The 23,850-nt window shown below is 39.1% G+C and overlaps 1 protein-coding gene and 1 pseudogene across 1 annotated transcript; one reads left to right on the top strand and one right to left on the bottom strand.

Moving 5' to 3' along the window:
- Nucleotides 1–1,048: 1,048 nt before the first annotated feature.
- Nucleotides 1,049–18,974, bottom strand: LOC122551834 (dihydropteridine reductase-like). Its single transcript, XM_043694352.1, has 7 exons — nucleotides 18,758–18,974; nucleotides 18,363–18,455; nucleotides 18,118–18,214; nucleotides 17,277–17,417; nucleotides 9,963–10,071; nucleotides 6,934–7,017; nucleotides 1,049–2,912 (listed from the first exon to the last, which is right to left on the bottom strand). Exons 1-7 carry the CDS (start codon nucleotides 18,848–18,850, stop codon nucleotides 2,807–2,809), a joined length of 723 nt encoding a protein of 240 aa, XP_043550287.1. The 5' UTR covers nucleotides 18,851–18,974; the 3' UTR covers nucleotides 1,049–2,806.
- Nucleotides 18,975–19,697: 723 nt separating this feature from the next.
- LOC122555984 lies at nucleotides 19,698–19,791 on the top strand (annotated as a pseudogene).
- Nucleotides 19,792–23,850: the final 4,059 nt, after the last annotated feature.

Below are 23,850 nucleotides of genomic sequence, written 5' to 3'. Positions count from 1 at the left end.
CTTGGATCCCCACCACCTGACTTTCTAAAGATTGTCCACCAAGGCACTAGCGAGGAGTGTGATGGAATACCCCGCACTTGCCTGGATGAGTGCAACTCCAATAACATTAAAAGAAGCTTGACACTATCCAGTGCTTGATTTGCACCACTCATCCACATTTTTACCTTCCATTACCAATGCTCAGTCGCAGCAGTGTGCACCATCTACAAGGTGCACTACAGAAATTCACTAAGGCTCCTTAGACAGCACTCTTCCAAACCCATGATCACTTCCAGCTAAAAAGGGCAGAAAATACATGACCTTCAATATCCCCTCTGAGGTCCTCACCTTCCTGACTTGAAAACACCAGTTCCTTGACTGTCACGGAGTTAAAGTTCTGGAACTTGCATTGAAATTTTATCCTCCTCGCACTGTGCCCGTACCGATACCAATGGATTGCAACAGTTCAAGAAAGCCGCTTTCTCAAGGGCAACCAAGGATCAAAAGCAGCGTTAATATATTGAATAGGAATTAACTATTTTTCTGTTGGAGGATGTCAGTGGTGGGGTTGCCAATTTAAACAGGTCACCAGGAACTTACAAATATCTTTGGGCTGTTGGAGTATTAAATAAGCAATCAGAGATTTCTGTAAATGTTAAAGAGACAAGAAACAGCACTGGCAGAGACCTGCAAACAGGTCACCTCCTTGTAGTCTAATCCAGCGATGGTGCTCGGGGCAAAACCCAAGAAAGAAGAACAGGAAAAGTGCAAAAATACCATTAAACAATTATCACCTTTAACAGAATGACTTTGAAGAACTCAAAAATAGAGCATGTTAGGTTAGTCAAAAAATGTGAATTACACTCTCTTTCCTTGCATCTGTTATCCATTGAAAATTGTATATAAAAACCTATTTTCTGATAGTTTCATCACAATGGAAGCCTCCATAACGCAGATAATATTTAAAATACCTTCTTTGGAACTAGTAGTTCTGTTGAACTAGTGTGTGCTATCAAGTATTTCCTGTAAAACATAAGCATCATCTTAACACACTGGAAAGGTCAACAAGGAAATATATATTCGCTTTATTCACGACAAGCTATAGCATTCAAATGCAAATCTTAATATCTCCGTTTTACACAACATCATGAGTCAAGATGTACATGGCAACAAGATACAAAAATACATTTGTGCAAAGCAGTAACATGTTTGTATTGGTACAGTTATACCTAGAAACACACACAGACAAACAAAACAACAGCACTTGTCAGAAAGTTTAAAACAGAAATGGTTCCGACCTGACAAATGGACTGGACTATAAAACTGACAGATTAGTAAATTTTCTTTTTATTTTCACACTTGGTGACACTTGATGAGTTTTATTATTTTTAAGATAAATTTTCCATATAATTAGACTAGATTCATCCATATAGTTTCTATGGACTATACCTCAACTCACTGGCCTGGGGCATGAAAAGAGAATGAGAGAAAAAAAGTAACAATTCATGGGCAACTGAATGAATTATCTGCCCTAAGACTCTGGTAACCAGTTTGAGAATAGTAAATACTGTACTAAGGAACTAGTTACATTCCTGTCAGTTGGAAAACAGGACTTGTTAAAAAAAATTAGATAAAATACATGTTTTTCTACTACGTTTTCATTCTAGTCATTCACAAATATATTCACACACCAATATTGACATCCTAGAATATTTTAAATTAAAATGAATTATGGAAACTGATTTTGAAAGCCTCAAAGCACTTACGGAAAGTAAATGGTCTTTAAATAAACAATACTTCTCACATTTTGCTCAAACATATGGAACAGACAATCTTGATTTGCATCAAAGAAGATAACTTTACAAGCACATGTAAACTAAATGACAGGAGGAATTAACTAGCACTTCCAGTGTTTGTGAATACCAGTAACTTTTGACTTTAGAATTAATATTGAGTGTTGAATCTAAGAAAAATATAATGCTGATTCCAGGATCTCGCTGGAAAAGGAAAAGAACAAATAACGAGATGCAAGCAATGAGGTAGTGGTCTAAATTAATACAGTCAGTATCTGTGACTGTTCTGTCCATTGACGGTTTCTGGTAATGCCTTCTTTTTTAAAAATCACATGGATCTTAAATTTGTTTATATTCCTCTTGTGATGTGGCAATCTTGAAAATATGAATGTTTGGTATTGCCCTCCATTATGCCCCAGTTACAGGGAGGATAAAATTTCAATGCAATTCTAAAGGATTCCACTGAATTGAATGTATTACTCAAAATAATTTGTTGCATCAAACCAAAATCATCCACCAGTAGGAATTCTGTTCAGGATGTTCACCCTTTTGGAATTTTGTGATGTTAAACATTTTGGGAGTGAGCTTGACCATAAAAGTTTAAAATCCATCTGTACATTTAAATGGGCCATTTTGACATGAAATAGGATTTATTACAGTGAAGCACACATGATATTGTTAAGCAATATATCTCAAGTAAATGAGACACAAGGAGGTTTTGGGCAGTGAAAATTGACTTTCTTTCTCCAAATAACTCTGTGGGTGCATCGTGCATTAAAAAGAGATAAAAGTAAGTTATTGCATTTAATTAGACAAGAAAAGTAAGAGGTGCAGGAAAGCCAAAATAATTAAATAGGAAAAACTGGCAACTATGTACAGGAGCCAGTAAACTGTAACTTTCCAATCAAATATTTGATTTTTCTATCACCCACCAAATTGGAATTTAACATTCAACTTGATCTAAACATGCTAATGGCACTTCTTTAAAAAAAAACTGATTTCTCAATTGATACTTTTACAACAGTAATTCCACCTTAAAGTTGAGCAGGAATCAGTTCAGTTTTGCTCTCAGTTGTAATAAGCTGAATAAGACTTCCTGAAGTGGGTCTGGTTTCTTTGAAGGTCCAATTAAATAAGGTTCTGGAAAAGACATATAGAACTCTATGTTACACAAAAATCTATGTTGTATAGAACAGAATAATCTTCTAAAAGTTTAAAAACAGAGATTTGCAGTGACTCTACACTGAATCCATAACTCAGGAGAGCCGGCAACCCTTCAACTTGGGGTCAATAATCTGGATGGTCTGCGTGGTCCAAAGAGTTTGCTCTATGGTGGATTATTGTGACCTGTCAATCTGGTTGGAGAATGCTTCATCTTGGAGAAAAACTGGAAGAAAACATCCTAGACTCAGAACTGACAGTGTTTGTTACCCAAAAAGCATTGCATTGAACTAGAAGAGTCCAATGTGCAATGCAGACTATCCTGTGCTCTTGGTGAGATTTAATGAAGTGGTCAAATGCAACAATTAAACATTTTTTAAAAAGTGGGAAAAGGATGATGTGCAGGATGCAAGGTTGTAAAACATATTTAGCACTTTTGGAATTTGGATGATTTAAAAAGAGATGCATATAAATGTGGGTTAGCACTGTGTTGTTTTTTTTAAAAAGAAGTCAGAAAACCATTCTGGAACAATGACATGGATGTACCCTAGCTCCATGCAATTAAAGGCTTAGGAGAACCCTTGGACAGTTATGGAAGAAATTGTTTATACATTTGGGTTTATAAAGAGCAGGATAAATATATTAAATTATTAGTTTGCTTTCAGTTCAGTTTAGAAAGCACCAGAGTTTTACTTGTGAAGAATCCAGAGTTAAGTTCAGAAGCAAGCTTTTAGCCTCTGTCCCAGTGTGGGAAAAGATCCGTCACCCTGCCTACCCATAGTAGGCCCACACAGAAGACAGGAAAGCATACTTGGCCAAACTATACCAAAAACACCCAGAATGCCTCAGCAGTGACCAAACAGTCTGACAAGTGAAACCAGACAGCACTCGCAGACTAGGGAATACACTTCTCAAAACCTACTAACAATATCCGGCCAACACAGCTGTCCCAAAGCCGAGGGCAGTCTCATAACACAGCAATACCAAAGCCACACAAAGAACAGGTCAGATGGAGAGACACCACAAAGGACCTCACTCCCAGGATAGGACAATGGAAGCACCTTACTGCTTCAAAAGAGACATTCTCATCTACCTGCAAAGAGAACTGGATTCATCTGATCCCATTGATACTGTCAGAATGTTACATTGTGTCGAGAATCAGGATATTCTTCCAATAACTGTTTTTCAATTATCATCATTGTAACTGGATTACTCAATTTCCAAATCCATTGTATCTTTCCCATTTTAATTAACCTTATTGTGTAAGATTCCTATAAAACCTGGCTTCATCCTCAGCTCGAGGAAGATATTTTTGGCTACCTGGACAGACTGTCTGTACTGTTTCAGCTTAGTCAATTTCGCTTCCGCGATATCGCTGTGCTAATAAACTGTTTGTCAATTTCACTTCAAACTGTATTTTGAGACCTTTGCTTTATTGGGCTAATTTCTCCGACACCCCAGCAAGTTTTAGTTCAGTTCAGTTCAGAGGAAACCAGTCATGGCAGCAGTGTTTCTTTCTTCGAGATTGTGAAGTTTGCAAGCCAAGATGACAGGGGGCAGACATTTTCAGTTTGTTCGAATTGAAAAAGGTTTAGGACATCAGCGTTGTGAAAGGTTCATGTCTTCATGTCATTAGACTCAGAAAAGGGATTGTAAAATTGTCACAATAGTTCAAGAAAGAGAAACTGGAAGAATCGGTTAAGTTTCTGTTTATTGTGTCGAGTAATAATTACCTCCACATTTACATGCAAGTTAAGTTAGTAAGTTTGCAGGCAATTGCAAAAATTGGTGTTGCTGATATTGAGGAGGATGGTCTCTATGGATCAGCTGGTAGGTCGGGCAGAGCAAGGCAGATGAAATTCAATCCTGATAAGTGCAAAGTGATGCATTTTGGGACACTGATAAAGGAAGGATTTACGCAATGAAGGTGCCTAGAGAATACTGAGGAACAAAAGGACCTTGGTGTACAAGTCCATAGATATCTAAAGATGTCGGTACAGGTAGACAGACTGGTGAAGAAGGCATAGAGGATACTCGCCTTCATTAGTCAGGGCATAGAATTTAGGAGCAAGGACGTCTTGTTAGAACCTTACAAAACACTGGTTAGGCCGTAGCTCGAATGCAGTTCTGGTCATCACACTATCAGAAGCACACGTTACACCTGAGAGGATGCAGAGGTGATTCACCAGGATGTTGCCTCGGATGAAAAGTTTCTGTCATGAGGAGAGACCGGATAAGCTGGATTTGTTTTTCTCGGAATAGAGGAGGCTGAGGGTAGGGCTGATTGAGATACACAAAATTATGACAGGCATAGACAGAGTAGATAGTGAAAATTCTTTCCCCATGGCAGATGTGTCTAAGACCAGAGGGCATAAGATTAAGATGAGGAGTAAGTGATAAGATGAGCCGGAGGAAATTTGAGGAAAAGAAAAATCACTACAGAGGGGGTGGAAATAGAAAACATGTTGCCTGAGAGGGAGGTGGAGGCAGGCACTCTCACAACATTTAAGAAGCTCCTGGATAAGCATGTAAAATGCCAGAGCATAGGAGGCTGTGGACCAGGGGCAGCTAAATGGGATTAGTGTAGTTTGGTGTTGTGAAAGCATAACTTCATCTATACTTCTTCAAAAAGCTAAAGAAATCCCGCGTGTTCATAAAGACTCTTTCTATTTTTTTACAGATGCACCTTAGAAAGCATTCTATCCAGCTTGGTATGGCAATTCCTATTCCCAGATCTGTAAGAAAGCACAGTCCAGTCCAGTATGCAAGCCAACCTTCCATACATTGACTCCATCTACACTTCTCACTGCGTCAGGAAGGCAACCAACATCATTAAAAACCCCTCCCACCCTAGTTATAATTTTTTTTCCAACCTCTTCTGTCAGACAGATGATACAAAAGCTTAACACACATGTACCAACAGATTCAAGAACAGTTTCTTCCCCTCTGTTATTAAACTTCTGAATGGACCTCCCAAATCTTAAATTTAATGTTGATCTGCCTCTTTGTGCACTTTCTCTGCAGCCGTAACATTGTATTCCTTGCTCTGTTCTATTGGGAGAAAGTGAGGACTGCAGAAAGTGAGGGCTTATGCCCAAAATACCAGCTCTCTTGTTCCTCGGACGCTGTCTGACCTGCTGTGTTTTTCCAGCACCAGACATTTTGACTCTGTCCTATTACCCTAAAACAGGGAGACGATTGGCCTGTACTTCATGCAAAACAAAATTTTTTTCACTGTATCTAGACACATGAGACAATAATAAATCAATTTTTAAAAAATCTTGTTTGGAAATAAGCTGCATAGACCACAAATGCTGAACTCATTGATTGCAGATTTGGCAATCGTAAAAAAAACCCTGCCACTATTCTCAATGTCCTGGCCTAATTAAGGCATACAAACCATCTGTTTTCGAAAACAACTCTTGTGAACCATGTACCAGGTAAATATAGAGACCACCTTGACTTTGATGCCTCCTGTTGTCAAATATTCTTCTGCCATTCACTGTCTAAACTCACACATAAAGAGGGATGATGTCCAATTTACTTTGATACAACAGAATTTAGATGGAATGGTATATGTTGATTTAAAAAAAAGCTCAACAAAGTATTATCATAGATACATTCTAACTAAACTAGTGATTCTCTTTGCAATAAGCATAAAATATTGATTTCAACAGTGTAATGTGTTTTTAAGGAAGAAGATCTCAAATGGGGCAAAAAATATATTGTGCTTTCATTTGTTTTTCCCATTTGGAGTCACTGACGCAAAAGTATTAATTTCCGTGAGCCAAACTCTGCAAATGAGTCACCAAGGAGAGGAAATGTCTCTCAGAAAAGGTCAGCTGTCCTTTATAATTTGTGTGTTCAATTTGTGGCCCTGCTCAGTGAGATAAATCAACCTTCCATCTGGAGCCTGGACATTGGACAGGCAAATAAAAACCAGACAGTGACAAACAGATGTGAAATGATTACTGACAATTCAATCTAGCTGGATACTTACTCAGCAACCAATTCTAATGGTGTCCAGGAGCTGAAATCTGCATTAGGCATTGATTTCCTATTCATTGGCGTGTCCAAGGTAACACTGCAAAATAAATTAAATTGCTTTGAAATCCCTTTGTGTTGTACGCATATTACGTTACCAAGGTGAATAATGCCAGGATGTCGATAAATTGGTAATATAAAAATAAACTCACTTCAGGCTTCTACTGACCTTTCCAAACTGAGAATAAATTCAATTCTACTGTTCCTGCATTGCAGTTTTACTCTGACTTGTAAATCTAAGCCCATGTTCTAACTTTAAGTCTGTTCTACTTACAATACTTGGGAAGCAGGATAAAAACCAGAGTGTGATCAGTTTCTCTTAGAAGACCACCTGGATATAACTGGTAGAAAACCTCACTGATCCCAAACAGTTTGACTGCAATACTGACTGTTAAGCAAGTGTGTTTGTAGCAAAAACAGCTTGCCTTTCACAGCCAAGACAGTTCATAAATAGGTAAATGAAGACGGAAACAGAGCAAGGAAGAAAGAGATTAGGTGATGTACCTGAAAGCTATGACAAAAGAATGAGTTTTGAGGAAGTAATTTGGAAAGTGAAATAAAACAGATAGGGGAAGACAATTAGGGAAGCAATTGCAGAGACAGCCAAAAAAGGTGCCTGCCAGCAGCAGCGAAGCAAAAGCACAATTTGTGCTTAATGCATTGGCTTTCACAACCTCAACATGCCCCAACATTATATGCCATAAATTAAATCCCTTGAAAGCATAGGACCTATTGTAATGTAGGAATGCCCATACCAAACATCTCAAACAATAGGATAATAATCGGATCATTTGCTTGTGATATTTACTAAGAAATAAACATTCTGTGGTGCATCATTGTCTCAGGCTAATAGTGTCATACAGCATGGAAATAAACCCTTTAGTCCAACTCGCCAGCACCGCCCAAACATCCCAATCTGACCTAGTCCTATTTCTCAGCGTTTGGCCTATGCCCCTCTAAATCTGTCCTATTCATTTACCATCCATATAAACTTTTAAATGCTGTAATTGTACCCACCTCCACCACTTCCTCTGGCAGTTCATTCCGTACATGCACCACCCTCTACATGAATAAGTTGTCTCTTAGGGCCTTTTTAAAATCTCTACCCTCTCAACTTGGTCCTATGTCCTCCAGTTTTGACCTGCCCACCCTAGGAAAAATACCTTGGCTATTCACCCTATCCATTCCCCTCATGATTTTATAAACTGCTTTAAGGTCACCCCTCAACCTGCCATGCTCTCGGGAAAAAAGTCTCAGCCTATTTACTCTCTCCGTATAACTCAAACCTTCCAGTCTCAGCAACCTCCTTGTAAATCTTTTCCGCACCATCTCAAGTTTAACGGCATTTTTCCCATAGAAGGGCAACCAGCATTGAATTTAGTATTCTAAAAGTGGCTTTACCAGCTTACAGCCGTAACATTACCTCCCAACCCCTTTACTCAATGTTCTGATCAATGAAGGCAAATGTGCCACACGCCTCCTTCACTATCTTGTCTATCTCCAACTCCACTTTCAAGGAACTATGCACCTGTACCCCTAGGTCTCTTTGTTTGGCAACCCTCCCCTTTATAAGTCCTGCTCTGATTTGCCTTACTCAAAATGCAACACCTCACATTTACCCCAATTAACTCCATCTGCCATTCCTCGGCCTGGTGGCTCATCTGATCAAGGTCTTGTTGTACTCTTGAGATAATCTTCTTCACTGTCCATTATCCCACTATTTTAGTGGCATCTGCAAACTTACCAACCATGCCTCCAATATTCATATCCAAATCATTTATAAAAATGATGAAAAGTAGTGGACCCAGCAACAATCCTTACAGCACACCGCTGGTCACATGCCTCCAGTCCGAAAAACAACCCTCTGTCTCCCACCTTCAAGCCAATTTTGTATCCAACTGACTAGGTTCCCCTGGATCCCATGTCATCTAACCTTACTAGCCAGTCTACCATGCAGAAACTTGTTGAATGCTTGTGCTATTTAGGCTAGAACCTCCTCCCTGGTGAAGAACAGATGTGATGATGTTTGGTTAAAGTATGGGGTATTAATGAGGTCTTAAAGAATGCAGCAAGAGATGGAAAACGCAGAGACAAAATTATAGAGTTAGAGCATAGATGATTGACGACAGCCACCAATAGTGAGCAAAGGGAATAAGATGTCTAAAAGAGGTCTGTGCTGTAAAAACACACAGATCTTGGAAAATTGAAAGGTTAAAAAAGATTACAGATATAAAGACAAGTCCAAACAATATTTCACTACCACTACAAGCAAATAAATAGCAACTTGCATTTACGTAGCACGTTTAACGTAGTTAAATGTCCTAAGGTATTTGACACAAACTAGCTTGAACTCAAGGGGCTGTGTATTTTAAATCTGAGGCAATGGGTGTCACTGCTTATTGACTTACATTTGTCAAATGTAATTGGTGATAGGTGAATTGGACATGTGCAGTTTACAATACAGCTAGTAGATAACTGAGGAAGGATCCTCAGAGGATCAACAGGAAAAAAAGACAAGGAATGGCCTAGGGTCATGTACAGAAGCCAAACTGCTCATAAGAGTCAGAAATATTAATGACTAAAGAGACATTTTGTGATCACAAACAGATGACCAGAAGGAAATAAGCAATTAACACCCAGTGTATATACATATACGACAAAAGTAATTAACTGCTTTCAAACACTTTAGCAAATCCGAAGGATAAGGCATAAATAAACAAATGTTTGCTCTTTCATTTTTACATTCAAAACACAGCCTTCTTAGAGAACTGTGAATAATTAACAAATTGAAAAGATGTGTTTAAAAATCACTAAAATGTTATTACTCTAAGTTTAAAAAAAGCTAACACTCTAAATATCAGCTTTTGACCTCTGTCATTTTACCCCAGATGCCATTATGTAAGTCATGAGCAATTTTCTCTTCGTGGGGCACTGAACATTATCAAGTCTATTGTAGTGCGAGGTACTATAATTGCAGACACTTACGGCAGAATTGCAAGTGCTGAAGATCCAGGGGGCATTCCACTTTTCTCTCCAGCTAGACTCTGACAGAGCTGATGAACAGCTGCCTTTGCCATGCCATAGCCCACCATTCCTAAAGAAAAAAAATGGAGAATTTAAAAACTAAAAACTTTACTGTGGTCAAATACATTTCAAGTGGAAGGGAAACCCTTTTGTGAAACTTCTGTTTTTAACATTTGGAGGTGCTGGTGTTGAACTTGGGTGTACAAAGTTAAAAATCACACAACATCTGGTCATAGTCTAACAGATTTATTTGGAAGCACTAGCTTTCAGAGCGCCGCTCCTTCATCAGGTGGTTGTCAACTACCTGATGAAGGAGCAGTGCTCCGAAAGCTAGTGCTTCCAAATAAATCTGTTAGACTATGACCTGGTGTTGTGTGATTTTTAACTTTCTATTTTTAAGAACATCTCTGGACTCAAACAACAACTAGTGTTTTTTTCTCAAATAGATTTTGTATAAAATAGCTTTTCCATGTAAACTGATGCATGTTTTCATCATGAACTGTATTTTAAGGTTGCACAATATAAGATGAGTTCACTTTGTTCTATTCTCTGAGGGCAATGACAGTTTCAAACTTTCCAAGCCTACCAAGGTTTAATGACACTGGCAGCTTTTGAGACTGTGCCCATGCACAGACCAAGCAGTAAACATCAGCTGCTTACTCAGCATCACAGGCAAATATCAAACTATCTTTACCAGACATCCACAAATTTCTAGCAGGAGTCATATTTAGATTTAATTTGTCCAATCAGTTCAGTTTTGCACATCGAGTATCAAATTGAAATAATACACAGGATAAAGGAAATACCAACAAGAGATTGTTATAATCTTGCATTATGTTCAAGTCTTCCAAAATGAAAGACAAATAATGATGACTATTTACTCTCGTTGTGACGAAGTGGATCCTCAGCTTGAGTTCAATAATTTCAGATCCTGATCTCTGTGAACCATTTTGATACATCCTCGCCGAGGTTGGCACCTTGTTTTCAGTCAGAGCTGGCCTCCATTCGGCTCTTAACACCAACTCCGAACCCACAAGCACAATTATGCCCTTTGCTCTCTTGTTCCCTGGCACTTTTGATCTCTAATCTCTCCTGCCCTCTTGCGTTGACTTCCATCCATTTTCCTCTCCTCCACTTAAAAACAGCATACATCACATAACACTTCCATCTCTTCTTCATTCTGAAGAAGAATCACACCAGATTTGAAATGTTAACTATTTTTCTCTCTCCACAGTTGCTGCCAAGCCTGCTGATTTTCTCCAGCTTATTCTGTTTTTATTTAGGCTGTGTCTGCTGACACCCAGTGTTGCTTACAAATGCATGCTCTACACCTGATTAAAACAACTAGAAAAGTTAGGGTCTGGGCTGCCTTCTTGAAATGTTTTGAGGGGGTCTGGCCTGGTCGAAAACACGGGATCCCTAGCAGAGATATTTCTATCATCAACAGCCACACGCGAGTTGCTGGAAGACTGGAGGGTGGCTAATTTGTACGAATATTTAAGAAAGGCTGCAAGGAAAAGTCAGGGAACTACAGACCAGCAAGTCCATCACTAGTGGGCAGGTTGCTGGAGGGCATTCTAAGAGACAGGATCTACATGCATTTGGAGATGCAAGGACTGATTAGGGATGGTCAGCGTGGCTTTGTTCATGGGAAATTGTGTCTCACAAATATGATTGAGTTGTTTGAAGAGATAACCAAGATAGATGGATAAAGGCAGAACGGCAGATAGAGTTTAATTCAGATAAGTGTGAGGTGTTGCATTTTGGCAAAACAAACCAGGGCGGGACTACACAGTTAATGATAGGGGTCTGGCGAGTGTTGTCAAATCGAGAGACCAAGGGGCAGTAACATAGTTCCTTTAAAGAGGCATCATAGGTAGACAGGGCGGTGAAAGCGGAGTTTGGCACGCTTGCCTTTATCGGTCAGAGCAATGAGTACAGGAGTTGGGACATCATGTTAAAGCCACCTTTGGAGTACTGTATATAATTCTGGTCTCCTGCTATAGGGAGGATGTTATTAAACTTGAAATGTTGCAAAAAAGATTTACAAGGATGTTACTGAGACTGGAAGGTCTGAGTTATAAGGAGTGGCTGGAACGGCTGGCACTTCTCTCCCTTTAGCATAGAAGGCTGAGGAATGACCTTGTGGAGGTTTATAAAATCATGAGGGGCATAGAGAAGGTGAATAGGCAAGGTCTTTTCCCAGTGTAGGGAAGTCTAAAACTAGACAGCATAGGTTTAAGGTGAGAGGGAAAAAATTTAAAAGGGACCTGAGGGGAAACGTTTTCACACAGAGGTACTGGATATATGGAACAAGCTACCAGAGGAAGTGGACTGGGTACAATTACAACATTTAAAAGACATTTGAACAGGTACATGGATAGGAAAGGTTTAGAAGAATATGAGACAAATGCAGGCATGTGGGACTAGTTCAGTTTAGGAAACCTGGTGAGCATGGACAGGTTGGGCCAAAGGATCTTTGTGCTGTATGATTCTATGACTGAGACATTCTAGAAGATTGCATAAAATTCCAATGACGTCGTACGCAAAGGGAATCATATGTGTGTGCAGGGAGAGAGAGAGAGAGAGAGAGAGAGAGAGAGAGAGAGAGAGAGAGAGAGAGAGAGAGAGAAGTGAGCATGGTGGAGGGAGTGAGGACATCAGGTTAAGAATGGGTGAAATGAGGATGGGAAGCCCCTCTCTCTTCCATCTTCCCCCATTCAGAGCTGCTGGGGGAGGGGGGATTTAAGGCCAAACCCGTTTAAATGCGCCTCAGTAAATTTAGGCATTACCCAGTGCACAAGCACATGGTGGCAACAGACATGGTATTTTATTTATTTTTCAGGTTTATTTTCCAATCAAAAAGGAAAAGGGAAGAAAAGACTGAAAAGGTCAAAGGAAGGATTTTAAAGAATTGTGAAATTTAAGATAAAACTGTATTACACATCAGAGGTGGATGGTTGTTACTGATTCTATGCCCTGATGAAAAGACTATCACCACTCAGAATAAAACAGAACATCAATTATCACATTTTTAATTTAAATTAATATTGTTCTGCGTTGTAACCTAGGAGGAAAAAACAGAAAAAAACTGACAAATGAGACATACTGGTCCAACTCATCTTATGTATTTCAAAGTTGACATCCAGTATGTTCATTCCTGAGAATTATTATTTTTACCTCTTGGGGGAAAAGAAACAAATGAGAAATCGGTTTTGAAATTAAGGTAAATGCAACACATTTTATAATTTTCCTGTGAATGGAATTTACTATTGTTTTGATGCCAGTTATTATTACCAGAGAAGCCAAATCTCAGACTGAAACTTGGCTTGATGGATCATATTTTGTTTCGGTTTTAACAAGGTAGTGTCTCACTGAAACGTAAGCACATAATGTTACAGATTTTGTGTTAAAAATAAACGAGTCTGTTAGACAAAATAAATGAAGATAACTAGAAAGAACCAAACTATTTATGTATAACACTAACACAAATAATTTTAAACATACATTAGAAGACTAACCCCATTAATCCCAAAACCGTCCGTTACTAATTCAAAAAAAAATCAAATCTCTTATGTAGTACCCAAAAGCTCCCATTACAGTTCTCACACCAGAATCCTGAAAATTTTCTTTAACACTTCACTATGACTTTAACTTTTAGACTGGAACCTCTGATAGCTTACTTAAGTTCTCATACACCTGAGTAACCTCTTTAGGGTTTAACCTAAGACTTCTGATCCAGAACTATCACTAACTCTTTTCAAAAGGAAATTTATTTTTACTATATTCTTCCCTTCTCAGGACCATTGCTCTATACATCCACCTTTTTGCAAGGACTTCACAGAACTTCCTAAACAATGTATAACTTAAACAAAAGTCTTTCTCTACACTATGTGTAATTATGCCTTAAGCTTAAAAAAAACACTCCTACTCTAGAAATTTTTTAACAGAAAACTTGAGGTATCGTATCTACCTAGCTAAGCTGTAAAATCCTAAAATAACCATTATTGCTGTTAAAGTAGCTCTCACAAATTATTTGAAATCACTATACTTACTGTAAGTTAATTATTGACTTCAGACACACAGGAAATCCATATGTTACTAACTCAAATCCAAAAGCCCAAACTTAAAAGCAATTGCTATTAAACATACATATAAATCATGCAATTCATAAACCTAATATAACAATTAATAATATTTGTACTTTACTGCTTAAATAAAAAAGCAATTCTTCAAGTCCTAACACCAAAGGTAGCAACCTATTACTTTGAAAACAAACATTCAACTTTTAAGCAGACCATCCAAATCATTGACATTGTGCATTACGAAACAAGTCAAAATTCTCTAGGTTCAACAATGCTCCTCTTCTGCTGATCAGATACCAGTTCAAACTTTGAACTCTTACACATCTCAAAGTGCTGTCTCATTCAAAATTTAACCCTTCAACCTATGTCCCCTTGAAGAAATTTGCATATTTTACTGAGCTACGACTTTCAATGAAACTATGGAAACAGCTACCATAATGGTATACATTGCTAAATTGTAAATTAGAAAACAAGAATTATAAAGCAATCCACATATTTATTCAACTATTTTTATGTTTGGCACATCTTCTATCAATAAGATGTTTTTTTCAAAAAAGATTATGTGAATTATAATAGAAATATGGAGCATGATTTCAGTTTTTATTAAATTTTTAATGCAGAAATCCTACTGAAGTTGAGTAAAATTTGCAAAGTTATTCCATTAGTTATTAAACTGAGATAAGAATTTACTTTGATGGATTTAAATTTTGATTCATATTCTGGCAATCACATATTGAAGAACAGAATTTCAGAATTGTTACAGTACTGAAGGTGGGCCATTCAGTTCAGCATGTCTGCATCAGCTCTCCAAATGCTTTGAATTCCACTCTCCAGCTCTTTCTCCAAAATGCTGCACAGTGTGTCTATTTAAATAACAATCTCATGCCCCTTTAATGTCTCAGCTGAAACTGTCTCCTTCCAGACCCAAACCCATTGCTGTGCAAAAAAGTTTCTTCTCACTACTTTTACAAAGTACTTTAATTCTCTGCCCATAGTTATAGAGTCAGAGATATACAGCACGGAAACAGACCTTTCGGTCCAACCCATCCATGATGACTATGAGACAGAACAGTTTCTCTCTGACTACTCTGTCCAGACCCGAATGATTTTTAAAGCTTCAATCAAATCTCCTCCTAATCTTCTCCTCTCAAAAGGAAAAACTGCCCCATCTTCCCCAATCTACCTTCAGAATTGAAGTTCCTCATTCCTGGAATAGCCCTCATAAACTTCATCTACACTCTCTCAATTATATGGAGATGCGCTGAATGGAAATGTGGTGAAGTGGGTTCATTCAGGATGGCTTTGGATGATTATTTGGGTTAAAAAAATTGTTATGGGGAGAAAGCAGGAGATTGGCGCTAGATAATGATGTTCATTTAAAGAGCTAGAACAGACACAATGTGCCAAATGGCCTCTTTCTGCACTGTAAGACTTTTGTGATATTGTATTCTGACCATTCCTATGATGTAGCACCCAGAACTATCCACAATACTCCCTTTGAGGTCTAATTAGTGACTTGACCAGGGCATTCAATTAAATTTGAAACATTTGTGGGTTTTACTTTAATATACATTTTATTTATTGCTCACAAATTAATATTTACATTTCTTTGGACCCAAACTTCGTTTTTATTTTTTAAAAACTATTTCTCAACATGCCTTGCTGAATTGGTTTATTCATGTGAAGTCACCAGACACAGCATGGTCAGAGAAAACTCATTGGTTAACCAGCAGCAAACTGTCAAATATAGAGTCATGTTCAGAGATTCTATATCCAGTCCAGTTTACATCACATGTCATTGTGATAGTTTCATTATATTCCATCTTCTAGGAGGGATAACTCAGCCAGAGAATACAATTACTGCATCCAGAATACACAGTGACCGACACTGTTAATAGAAATAACTTGAACCACACATAAGAGAGGGTCAGGACAGATACAAAATATTTTTAAAGATTCAATCCTGAATCCAAACTGCTGCAAATTTTCCCACTTACTGCTTTAATAGGGCCAGAGACCAAGTGTTCCCAACAGGAGGCTTGCTTATTTAAATAACTTACTGATTTCCTAATTTCCAGCACAGTTCAGTGCCAAGATGAGCAGAAACGATAATACCAGTCTGCCCAAGTTAACCTATTTCCAACAACATGCATGTAGAAGCATTCCTGTCCATTTGTATATTGTGAGTCAGTCCTGCCATTTAATGAGATCATGGCTGATCTGATTGCAATCTCAAATCCACACGCCCACGACCTCCTGAAACCCCATCGACCCCTTCCTTAAGTAGAATCTATTTACCTCAGCCCTAAGATTCTGTTTCCATCACCTTTTCACAAAGAGAGTTCCGTACTACACGGCGCTCAGGAAAAGATATCACCTAATGTCTGATTTAAATGAGTGACCCCGGATGTATAAAGTGATTTTTTTGATAGTGATAGTTCTTGATTGTCCATCTGTTCCATACTTACCCTGTCAATACTCCTCAACAATGTGCATGTGTCAGTCAGGTCACCTCTATCATTCCAAATTGAACAGATACATCTCTAGCCTGTCCACCCTTTCTTCATAAGACATCTCGCCAATACAAAGCATTAGTACACAGCACAATCCCACATTATCCTGCTTTTGTTCCAGTATGGAAACTGGATCTACATAATGAATCAAAGGAGCCTAATTTCAGCCCAAAAGTTTGTATTTTGGAAGAGAATCCAAATACAAAATTGAATGCGCACATGTAGTATTAAAATTAAATTATTTTTTAAAAAATCAACGTGTTCAGACACCACCAGGGCAGCTTCAACTTGAACTGGACCCTCTGGCCCTGGAATAGGGACACTATCAATGTCCATAAGAGTTCATTCATTTAACAGTTCTAGGAATAACATCAAATACTTATTTTTAATCAAACTGTTTGGACACATTATCACACTGCTTTCCTGGAGCTAAGTGTGAGCCACTACTACTGGCCATCTGCCCCCTAAAAGTTATTTTTAATTAACTTGTTATGACACACTTCCAGAATAGACAGGGCTTGATCACAGATTTTTTTGGTTCAGAGACAGGGACAATCCCATTGCACCAGGAGACACTTCAGGAGATTCATTTCATTGAACCTAGTCAACGGTGCAAGTGCTAACACTGACAGACTTCAGCCTATGTGTCATGAGGTAATAGGAGAAGCTCTGCTCACCTGCTGTACCCTTCAAAGCAGGACTTGCCCCTGTCAGTGTCAACAAGCCATCGTCTTTCAGATGTTTTGTAGCTAAATGACTGGAGATTGTTGATGTCCACACACTCTGTTTCCACATCAAGTCAGCGTTTTTAAAAAGAGCTTTGAAAAATAAATATCAAATATTGATTACTTCCATTGTTCAAACTAACCCAAGGAAAAATGGTAACAAAACAAAGAGATCATGTATTTGGAGTATCATAAAATTATTATTATTAGAATTTCAATACAGAGATTTTTAAAAATCTTTATTGGTACTTAACAAATAACTAAGGACAGAGTGAAGAGAATCCAAGTATTTTACAGAAAAATACTTTATTTATCACAAGCATGAATAACTATGTGTCAGAATTTGAGCCCTTCAATTCTTTCACACTGCAAGTCTGGATCACTTCCACTGACATTCATCTGTAATTAACCATCTAGAAGCATTTATGAAAAGATATTTACCATTATTTTCTGTGCTAAAGCATACAATTGGTCGATTGTAAGTGGACAAAAATTCCAACAGAATATGATGGTCAAACAATGCCAACTCAAGGTCAATAAATACAACAGTTCTTGTTTCCTTGCAAACATACCATACTAGAAATGGGATTTTTAGATTAATCCATATCACTGATTAAGGGAGCATGCAATTTTCAGAATCTATAAAATGTAACTGTGAAAAACAGAACTCACCAACATTCATTCATTCAACTTCTTAAGACCCCAGAATAATATGGAAGTTGCTTAAGTTTTCTTATCTTATAGAACTATAAAATATGAATGAAAGCTTTAACAAAATACAATATAGACTTACATTTTGCCTTTGCACTGCCACCAGCCCACCCTCCTGCTACACAGATAATGGCATCCACCTTCTGTTCCCCAAGAAGACTGGCAACCTCTGTGGTAACCTATGACAATGAGAGGCATTTACAAAATGTCAATCCCGAACGTTTAATTCACCTTAATCCTGTGGAAGTACCTACATTAAAACCTACAATAAGGTCCAATGTACTCCTACCTGGATCTGTCAGCAGCATTTACTGCAATAGTTATTACCTGCTCCGCCTGCTCAGTGAACGACTCGCTCATCTTCACGATGATATTTGCATTCGCTTCTTCGTTAGACGTTAGATCAATGGAGGCCACCCACTGCAACCGAGAGAAGTTATCAGACAGTGAAGGAGATGGTGATTTAGGTTCGGACTGAAATGAAACTCTAGCACAATGTGAAAGTCACGGCCTGTTGCTGAACCCAGCCCCGGCTTCACTTGTCATTAACAAGGCTTTGTGTTTAATGCGGCGCAAATGCCGCCGATTATGCTTTAATTAATTGTTAAATATAGCAAAGTGACAGGTTGTGATCTGAAACGAAAACTGCATTATTTTTCCTACCCACCTCCCAACAAATTATCTCCCCGTGTGTCCGCGAGATCCTTGTTCCTGAAACTTACCCAGTGCTTGGACTTAAAAAACTCAACACACTTAGTGCCCAGAGCTCCCTTTCCTCCATACACGATGACTCTATGAGCTGCTGCTGCTGCCATTGCTGTCTTTCTCCGCGTGAAATCAGATCAACTGCCACCTCCCTCACTCTCCCAGATTGGTCACAAACCTCCAAACGTTAGCCCAAGACCTTCAATATAATGCACAGTCCAAGCAGAGTCAGCAAGAATTAATATGTTGTTCTAGCACCACCTTCCCTCCGGAGGTCTCAGTACACACGAAAAGATACATTTTAGGAAGTGGCTGACAGTATTGACAAGTATTGTGCTAAAGAATCGTACTTCCACTGTCTGTTCTCCTCACAGATACATGCTTAAATAAACTTGTAAGGTGCAGCCAGTTCCATTAAACAAAACAAATGTGCATCCTTTTCAAAAATCATTGAATTGACACAGATGGAGACCACTCAGGACCTGATAAATGCAAAAGCTTTCTGAATATTTTGACAGATTGCCAATCTCCTATCTTTTCCTCATTGTGTTCCACACTGCTTCTGTATTGATTGTAACAAGGACAGCCTATGGACCTCATAGAATATGAGTTCCTCATTGGGGCTGTTAATCAAGGGGCTATCACATCCAGAACTGAGACCTTTTTGGACTTGGAGAGACCAGATAACAGTAGAGGCTCACTTATTATTTATGGGGAGCAAGAGTGGTTGGCTCGATGGTGGCTGAACTCCACCAGGGTTACCAGGGGTTTCCAAAATGAAGATGTTGGCGAGAAGTTATGTCCAATGGCCAGGATTAGATGCAGACATAGCCTAATTGGTGGGACAGAGTCCAGAGTACCAGCAAGGCAAAAGACAAAAAGCCAATGGCTCACCCGTGTTCATGGGAATGGCCAGATAAACCCTAGACTCAGTTACTAGTCAACTATGCAGGTCCTGTGCTCGCTTCGGCAGCACATATACTAAAATTGGAATGACACAGAGAAGATTAGCATGGCCCCTGTGCAAATTTATGAAGCGTTCCATATTTCTTTAATAAAAATATATTTTAAAAAAGACTATGCAGGTCCTTTCATGGGCTCAATGTTCTTCATCATTGTGGATGCCCACTCAAAATGGTTGGACATGCACAGGGTCCATTCGTCAAGGATGGGAATCACGATAGAAAAACTGTGCACATCTCTATTAGTTTTAAAATAGTGATGTAGAAAGATAGATCAAGTCTAAACATTGAAGGTCTAAATTGGAGAAAGGCCAATTTTGACAGTATTAGGCAAGAACTTTTAAAAGCTGACTGGGGGCCAATGTTCACAGGTAAAGGGACGGCTGGAAAGTGGGAAGCCTTCAGAAATGAGATAACAAGAGTGCAAAGACAGTATATTCCTGTTAGGGTGGAAGGAAAGGCTGGTAGTTATAGAGAATGCTGGATGATGAAAGAAATTGAGGGTTTGGTAAAGAAAAATAAGAAAGCATATATCAGGTATAGACAGGATAGATCAAGTGAATCCTTAGAGTATAAAGGCAGTAGGAGTATACTTAAGAGAGAAATCACGAGGGCAGAAAGGGGACATGAGATAGCTCAGCAAATAGAGTTAAGGAGAATCCAAAGGGTTTTTACAAATACATTAAGGACAAAAGGGTAACGAGGGAGAGAATAGAGCCCCTCAAAGATCAGCAAGGCGGCCTTTGTGTGGAGTTACGGGAGTTGGGAGAGATACTAAATGAGTATTTTGCATCAGTGCTTATTGTGGAAAAGGACATGGAAGATATAGACGGTAGGGAAATAGATGGTGACATCTTGAAAAATGTCCATATTACAGAGGAGGAAGTGCTGGATGTCTTGAACTGCATAAAAGGGGATAAATTCCCAGGACCTGATTAGGTGTACACTAGAACTCTGTGGGAAGCTAGGAAAATGATTGCTGCATCTCTTGCTGAGATATTTGTAATTCGTTAATCACAAATGAGGTGCAGGAAGACTGGAGGTTGGCTAACGTGGTGCCACTATTTAAGAAAGGTGGTAAGGACAAGCCAGGAAACTATAGTTCGGTGAGCCTGATGTCGATGGTGGGCATCTTGTTGGAGGGAATCCTGAGGGATAGGATTTACATGTATTTGGAAAGCCAAGGCCTGATTAAGGATAGTCAACATGATTTTGTGCATGGGAAATCATGTCTCACAAACTTGATTGAGTTTTTTGAAGAAGTAACAAAGAAGATTGATGAGGGCAGAGCAGTAGATGTGATCAATATGGACTTCAGTGAGGCATTCAACAAGGGATTCCCCATGGGAGGGTTAATGGGTATCTTCAGGCTGGGTAAAGGTTTGTGGTGGAATTCCCCAGAGATTGGTTTTGGATCCCTTGCTTTTCCAGATATATATTGATGATCTAGATCTTGGTGTGCAGAGTTCTCCTTTTCCAAGTGTTGAAGGTACCTTGGAATCTGAGATGGATATGGAGAATTTTGCCAGCTTTTGCCGTCAGCAAAAGAGAATCAATTTCCTGCCTGGCAAGCTACTGTATATCAGGGGCAGAGTTTGAGGAACCTGACTCAGTGCTAAAACACGCCAGGAGCAGCTACAAAAAAAAGGCCTATGTCCATGGACTCAGAGGAGGAGGGATGCAGTGATTGTAACAAAGTCAGCCAGATCTAAAGATGTGCAGGTTAGGTGGATTAGCCTTGGAAAATACAGGATAATAAGGGTACGAAAGGGAGTGGGTCTCGGTGGGATGCTCTTCAGAGGGTCAGTGTGGACTCGATGGGCTGAATGATCTGCTTCCATACTGTAGGGATTCTATGATTCTAGGTGGACCTCATAGGAATGAATTCCCTCACTGCCGCTGTTAATCTGGTCTGATCTGGGAATCCTGGCTAACATAAAAACAGGAGTGTCTGACACCCCTGTTCACACTGAGAGCAGCCTCTGAGGGAGCTGAATCAGTGCTGAAACTCAGTGCCTGAAGAAGGGCTCATGCCCGAAACGTTGATTCTCCTGCTCCTTGGATGCTGCCTGACCTGCTGCGCTTTTCCAGCAACACATTTTCAGCTCGGAGCTGAATCAGTGTCAAGGATTCTCCACGTGCAAATAAAGGATGACTTGGTGACAGAATACTTGCCTCTGTGGAGTTATTTCACTTTCTATTTCAATAATAATCCAATGTCTCTTGGATGCCTCAACTGAACTAGTCTCTAATCTCATTCCAATGCAGTTCATCCCATAACTGTGTGGGAAAGATTTTAATGAGCTTGTATTTGCTTCAGTTGCAAACACTTTAAATCTGACCCCTTAGTTGTTGATCCTTTTACAAACAGGAACAATTATATACTCTATCCAGGCCCATCATAGTTTTGAAAACATATATCAAATCTCCTCATAGCTGACTCCTCTCTAAGGAATACAGTCCCAACCTCTCCAATCTATCCTCATAACTGAAGGAGAACCATCCTAAACACATTTTGTAAATCCCATTCACATCCCGCTTAAAGTAGCAAAAAGAACTGTACACAATACTCCAGCTGAGGTCTAACCAGTTCAGCATGACCTCCTCGACCTTGTACTCCATGCCCCTACTATTGAAGCCTGGAATGCTGCAAGTTGTTATGAACAATCTCAATCTACCTGTCCTGCTACATTTCAATGACTTCTATGCACACATATACTGAAGTCATTTTGCTTCTGAGTATCCTTTGGAATTATACACTTTATTTTAAATTGCCTCTCCATGTTCTTTGTGTCAAAATATATCACCTCACACGTCTCCACATTGAACTTCATCGGCTACTTATCTGCCCAACATCAATGTCGTGTCAATGTCCTTTTGGAATTCTACACTGTCACAGTTTTTGTGTCATCCAAAAATTTTTAACCTGTCCTCTGCACACCAAGATCTAGATCATCAATATATATCCGAAAAAGCAAGGGATCCAAAACCAATCTCTGGGGAATTCCACTACAAACCTTTACCCAGCCTGAAGATACCCATTAACCCTCACTCTCTGTTTCCTGAAACTCAGCCAATTTACCTTCCCATTTCCACTGACTCTTTTCTTTTTCCCCATGAGCTATATCCTTTTTTCACAATTCTGCTGTATGGTATTGTAATGAATGCCATCATGTTCACACAACAACAGCATTGTCCTCATCAATCCTCTCTGTTACCTCTTCAAATAATTCTGGCAAGTTAGTCAAATTTGACATTTTCTTGACAAATCCATGCAGGCTGTTCTGAATTTACCCAAGATTTTCCATAGAACAATTATTTCCAGTAGTTTCCCCACCACTAAAGCTAAATTGACTGGCCTGTATTGCTTTACAACTTTTTTTGAACAAGAAAAGGGCACAGCTAAGGGGCAATGACTAAGGAAAAGGGTAAATTGAAATAACATTGTTATTCTTAGTTTCCACAGAGGCCTCCAGCCCAGGTCGTGGCAAGTCTCAGACAAATAGACACATTCTTTACTCTGAGGCTCACACCGTTCACTTGTACGCTGCCAAGACTGTGGCAGGGGTAAAGGCAGAATTAACACTCACACGAGGCATTACCGCATGCATCCTTAAATGACCATTATGTTATCTTTTTCCTGTTTTATTTCAGATTTGCATAATTTTTCAGCATTTTTGCTTTTTGTACCACAATAGACAATAGACAATAGACAATAGGTGCAGGAGTAGGCCATTCAGCCCTTCGAGCCTGCACCACCATTCAATATAATCATGGCTGATCATTCCTAATCAGTATCCTGTTCCTGCCTTATCTCCATAACCCTTGATTCCACTATCTTTGAGAGCTCTATCCAACTCCTTCTTAAATGAATCCAGAGAGTGGGCCTCCACTGCCCCCTGTGGCAGAGCATTCCACACAGCCACCACTCTCTGGGTGAAGAAGTTTCTCCTGAGCTCTGTCCTAAATGGTCTACCCCGTATTTTTAAGATGTGTCCTCTGGTTCGGCACTCACCCATCAGTGGAAATATGTTTCCTACTGCCAGAGTGTCCAATCCTTTCATAATCTTATACATCTCAATCAGATCCCCTCTCAATCTTCGAAACCCAAGGGTATACAAGCCCAGTCGCTTCAATCTTTCAGTGTA

This window comes from Chiloscyllium plagiosum, chromosome 1 (genome assembly GCF_004010195.1).
Source record: "Chiloscyllium plagiosum isolate BGI_BamShark_2017 chromosome 1, ASM401019v2, whole genome shotgun sequence".
NCBI lineage: Eukaryota > Metazoa > Chordata > Chondrichthyes > Orectolobiformes > Hemiscylliidae > Chiloscyllium > Chiloscyllium plagiosum.
This window is presented reverse-complemented; position numbering and strand designations above follow the sequence as displayed.

Excerpts from the sequence above, each read along its gene's own strand:
- LOC122551834 (XM_043694352.1), bottom strand. The coding sequence starts at position 18,850 with ATGGCAGCAGCAGCAGCTCATAGAGTCATCGTGTATGGAGGAAAGGGA. Across the intron at positions 18,215-18,362 it reads TCACTGAGCAGGCGGAGCAG|GTTACCACAGAGGTTGCCAG; the intron begins GTAATAACTATT and ends TCATTGTCATAG. Across the intron at positions 2,913-6,933 it reads CCATTAGAATTGGTTGCTGA|AACCTTATTTAATTGGACCT; the intron begins GTAAGTATCCAG and ends TGTCTTTTCCAG.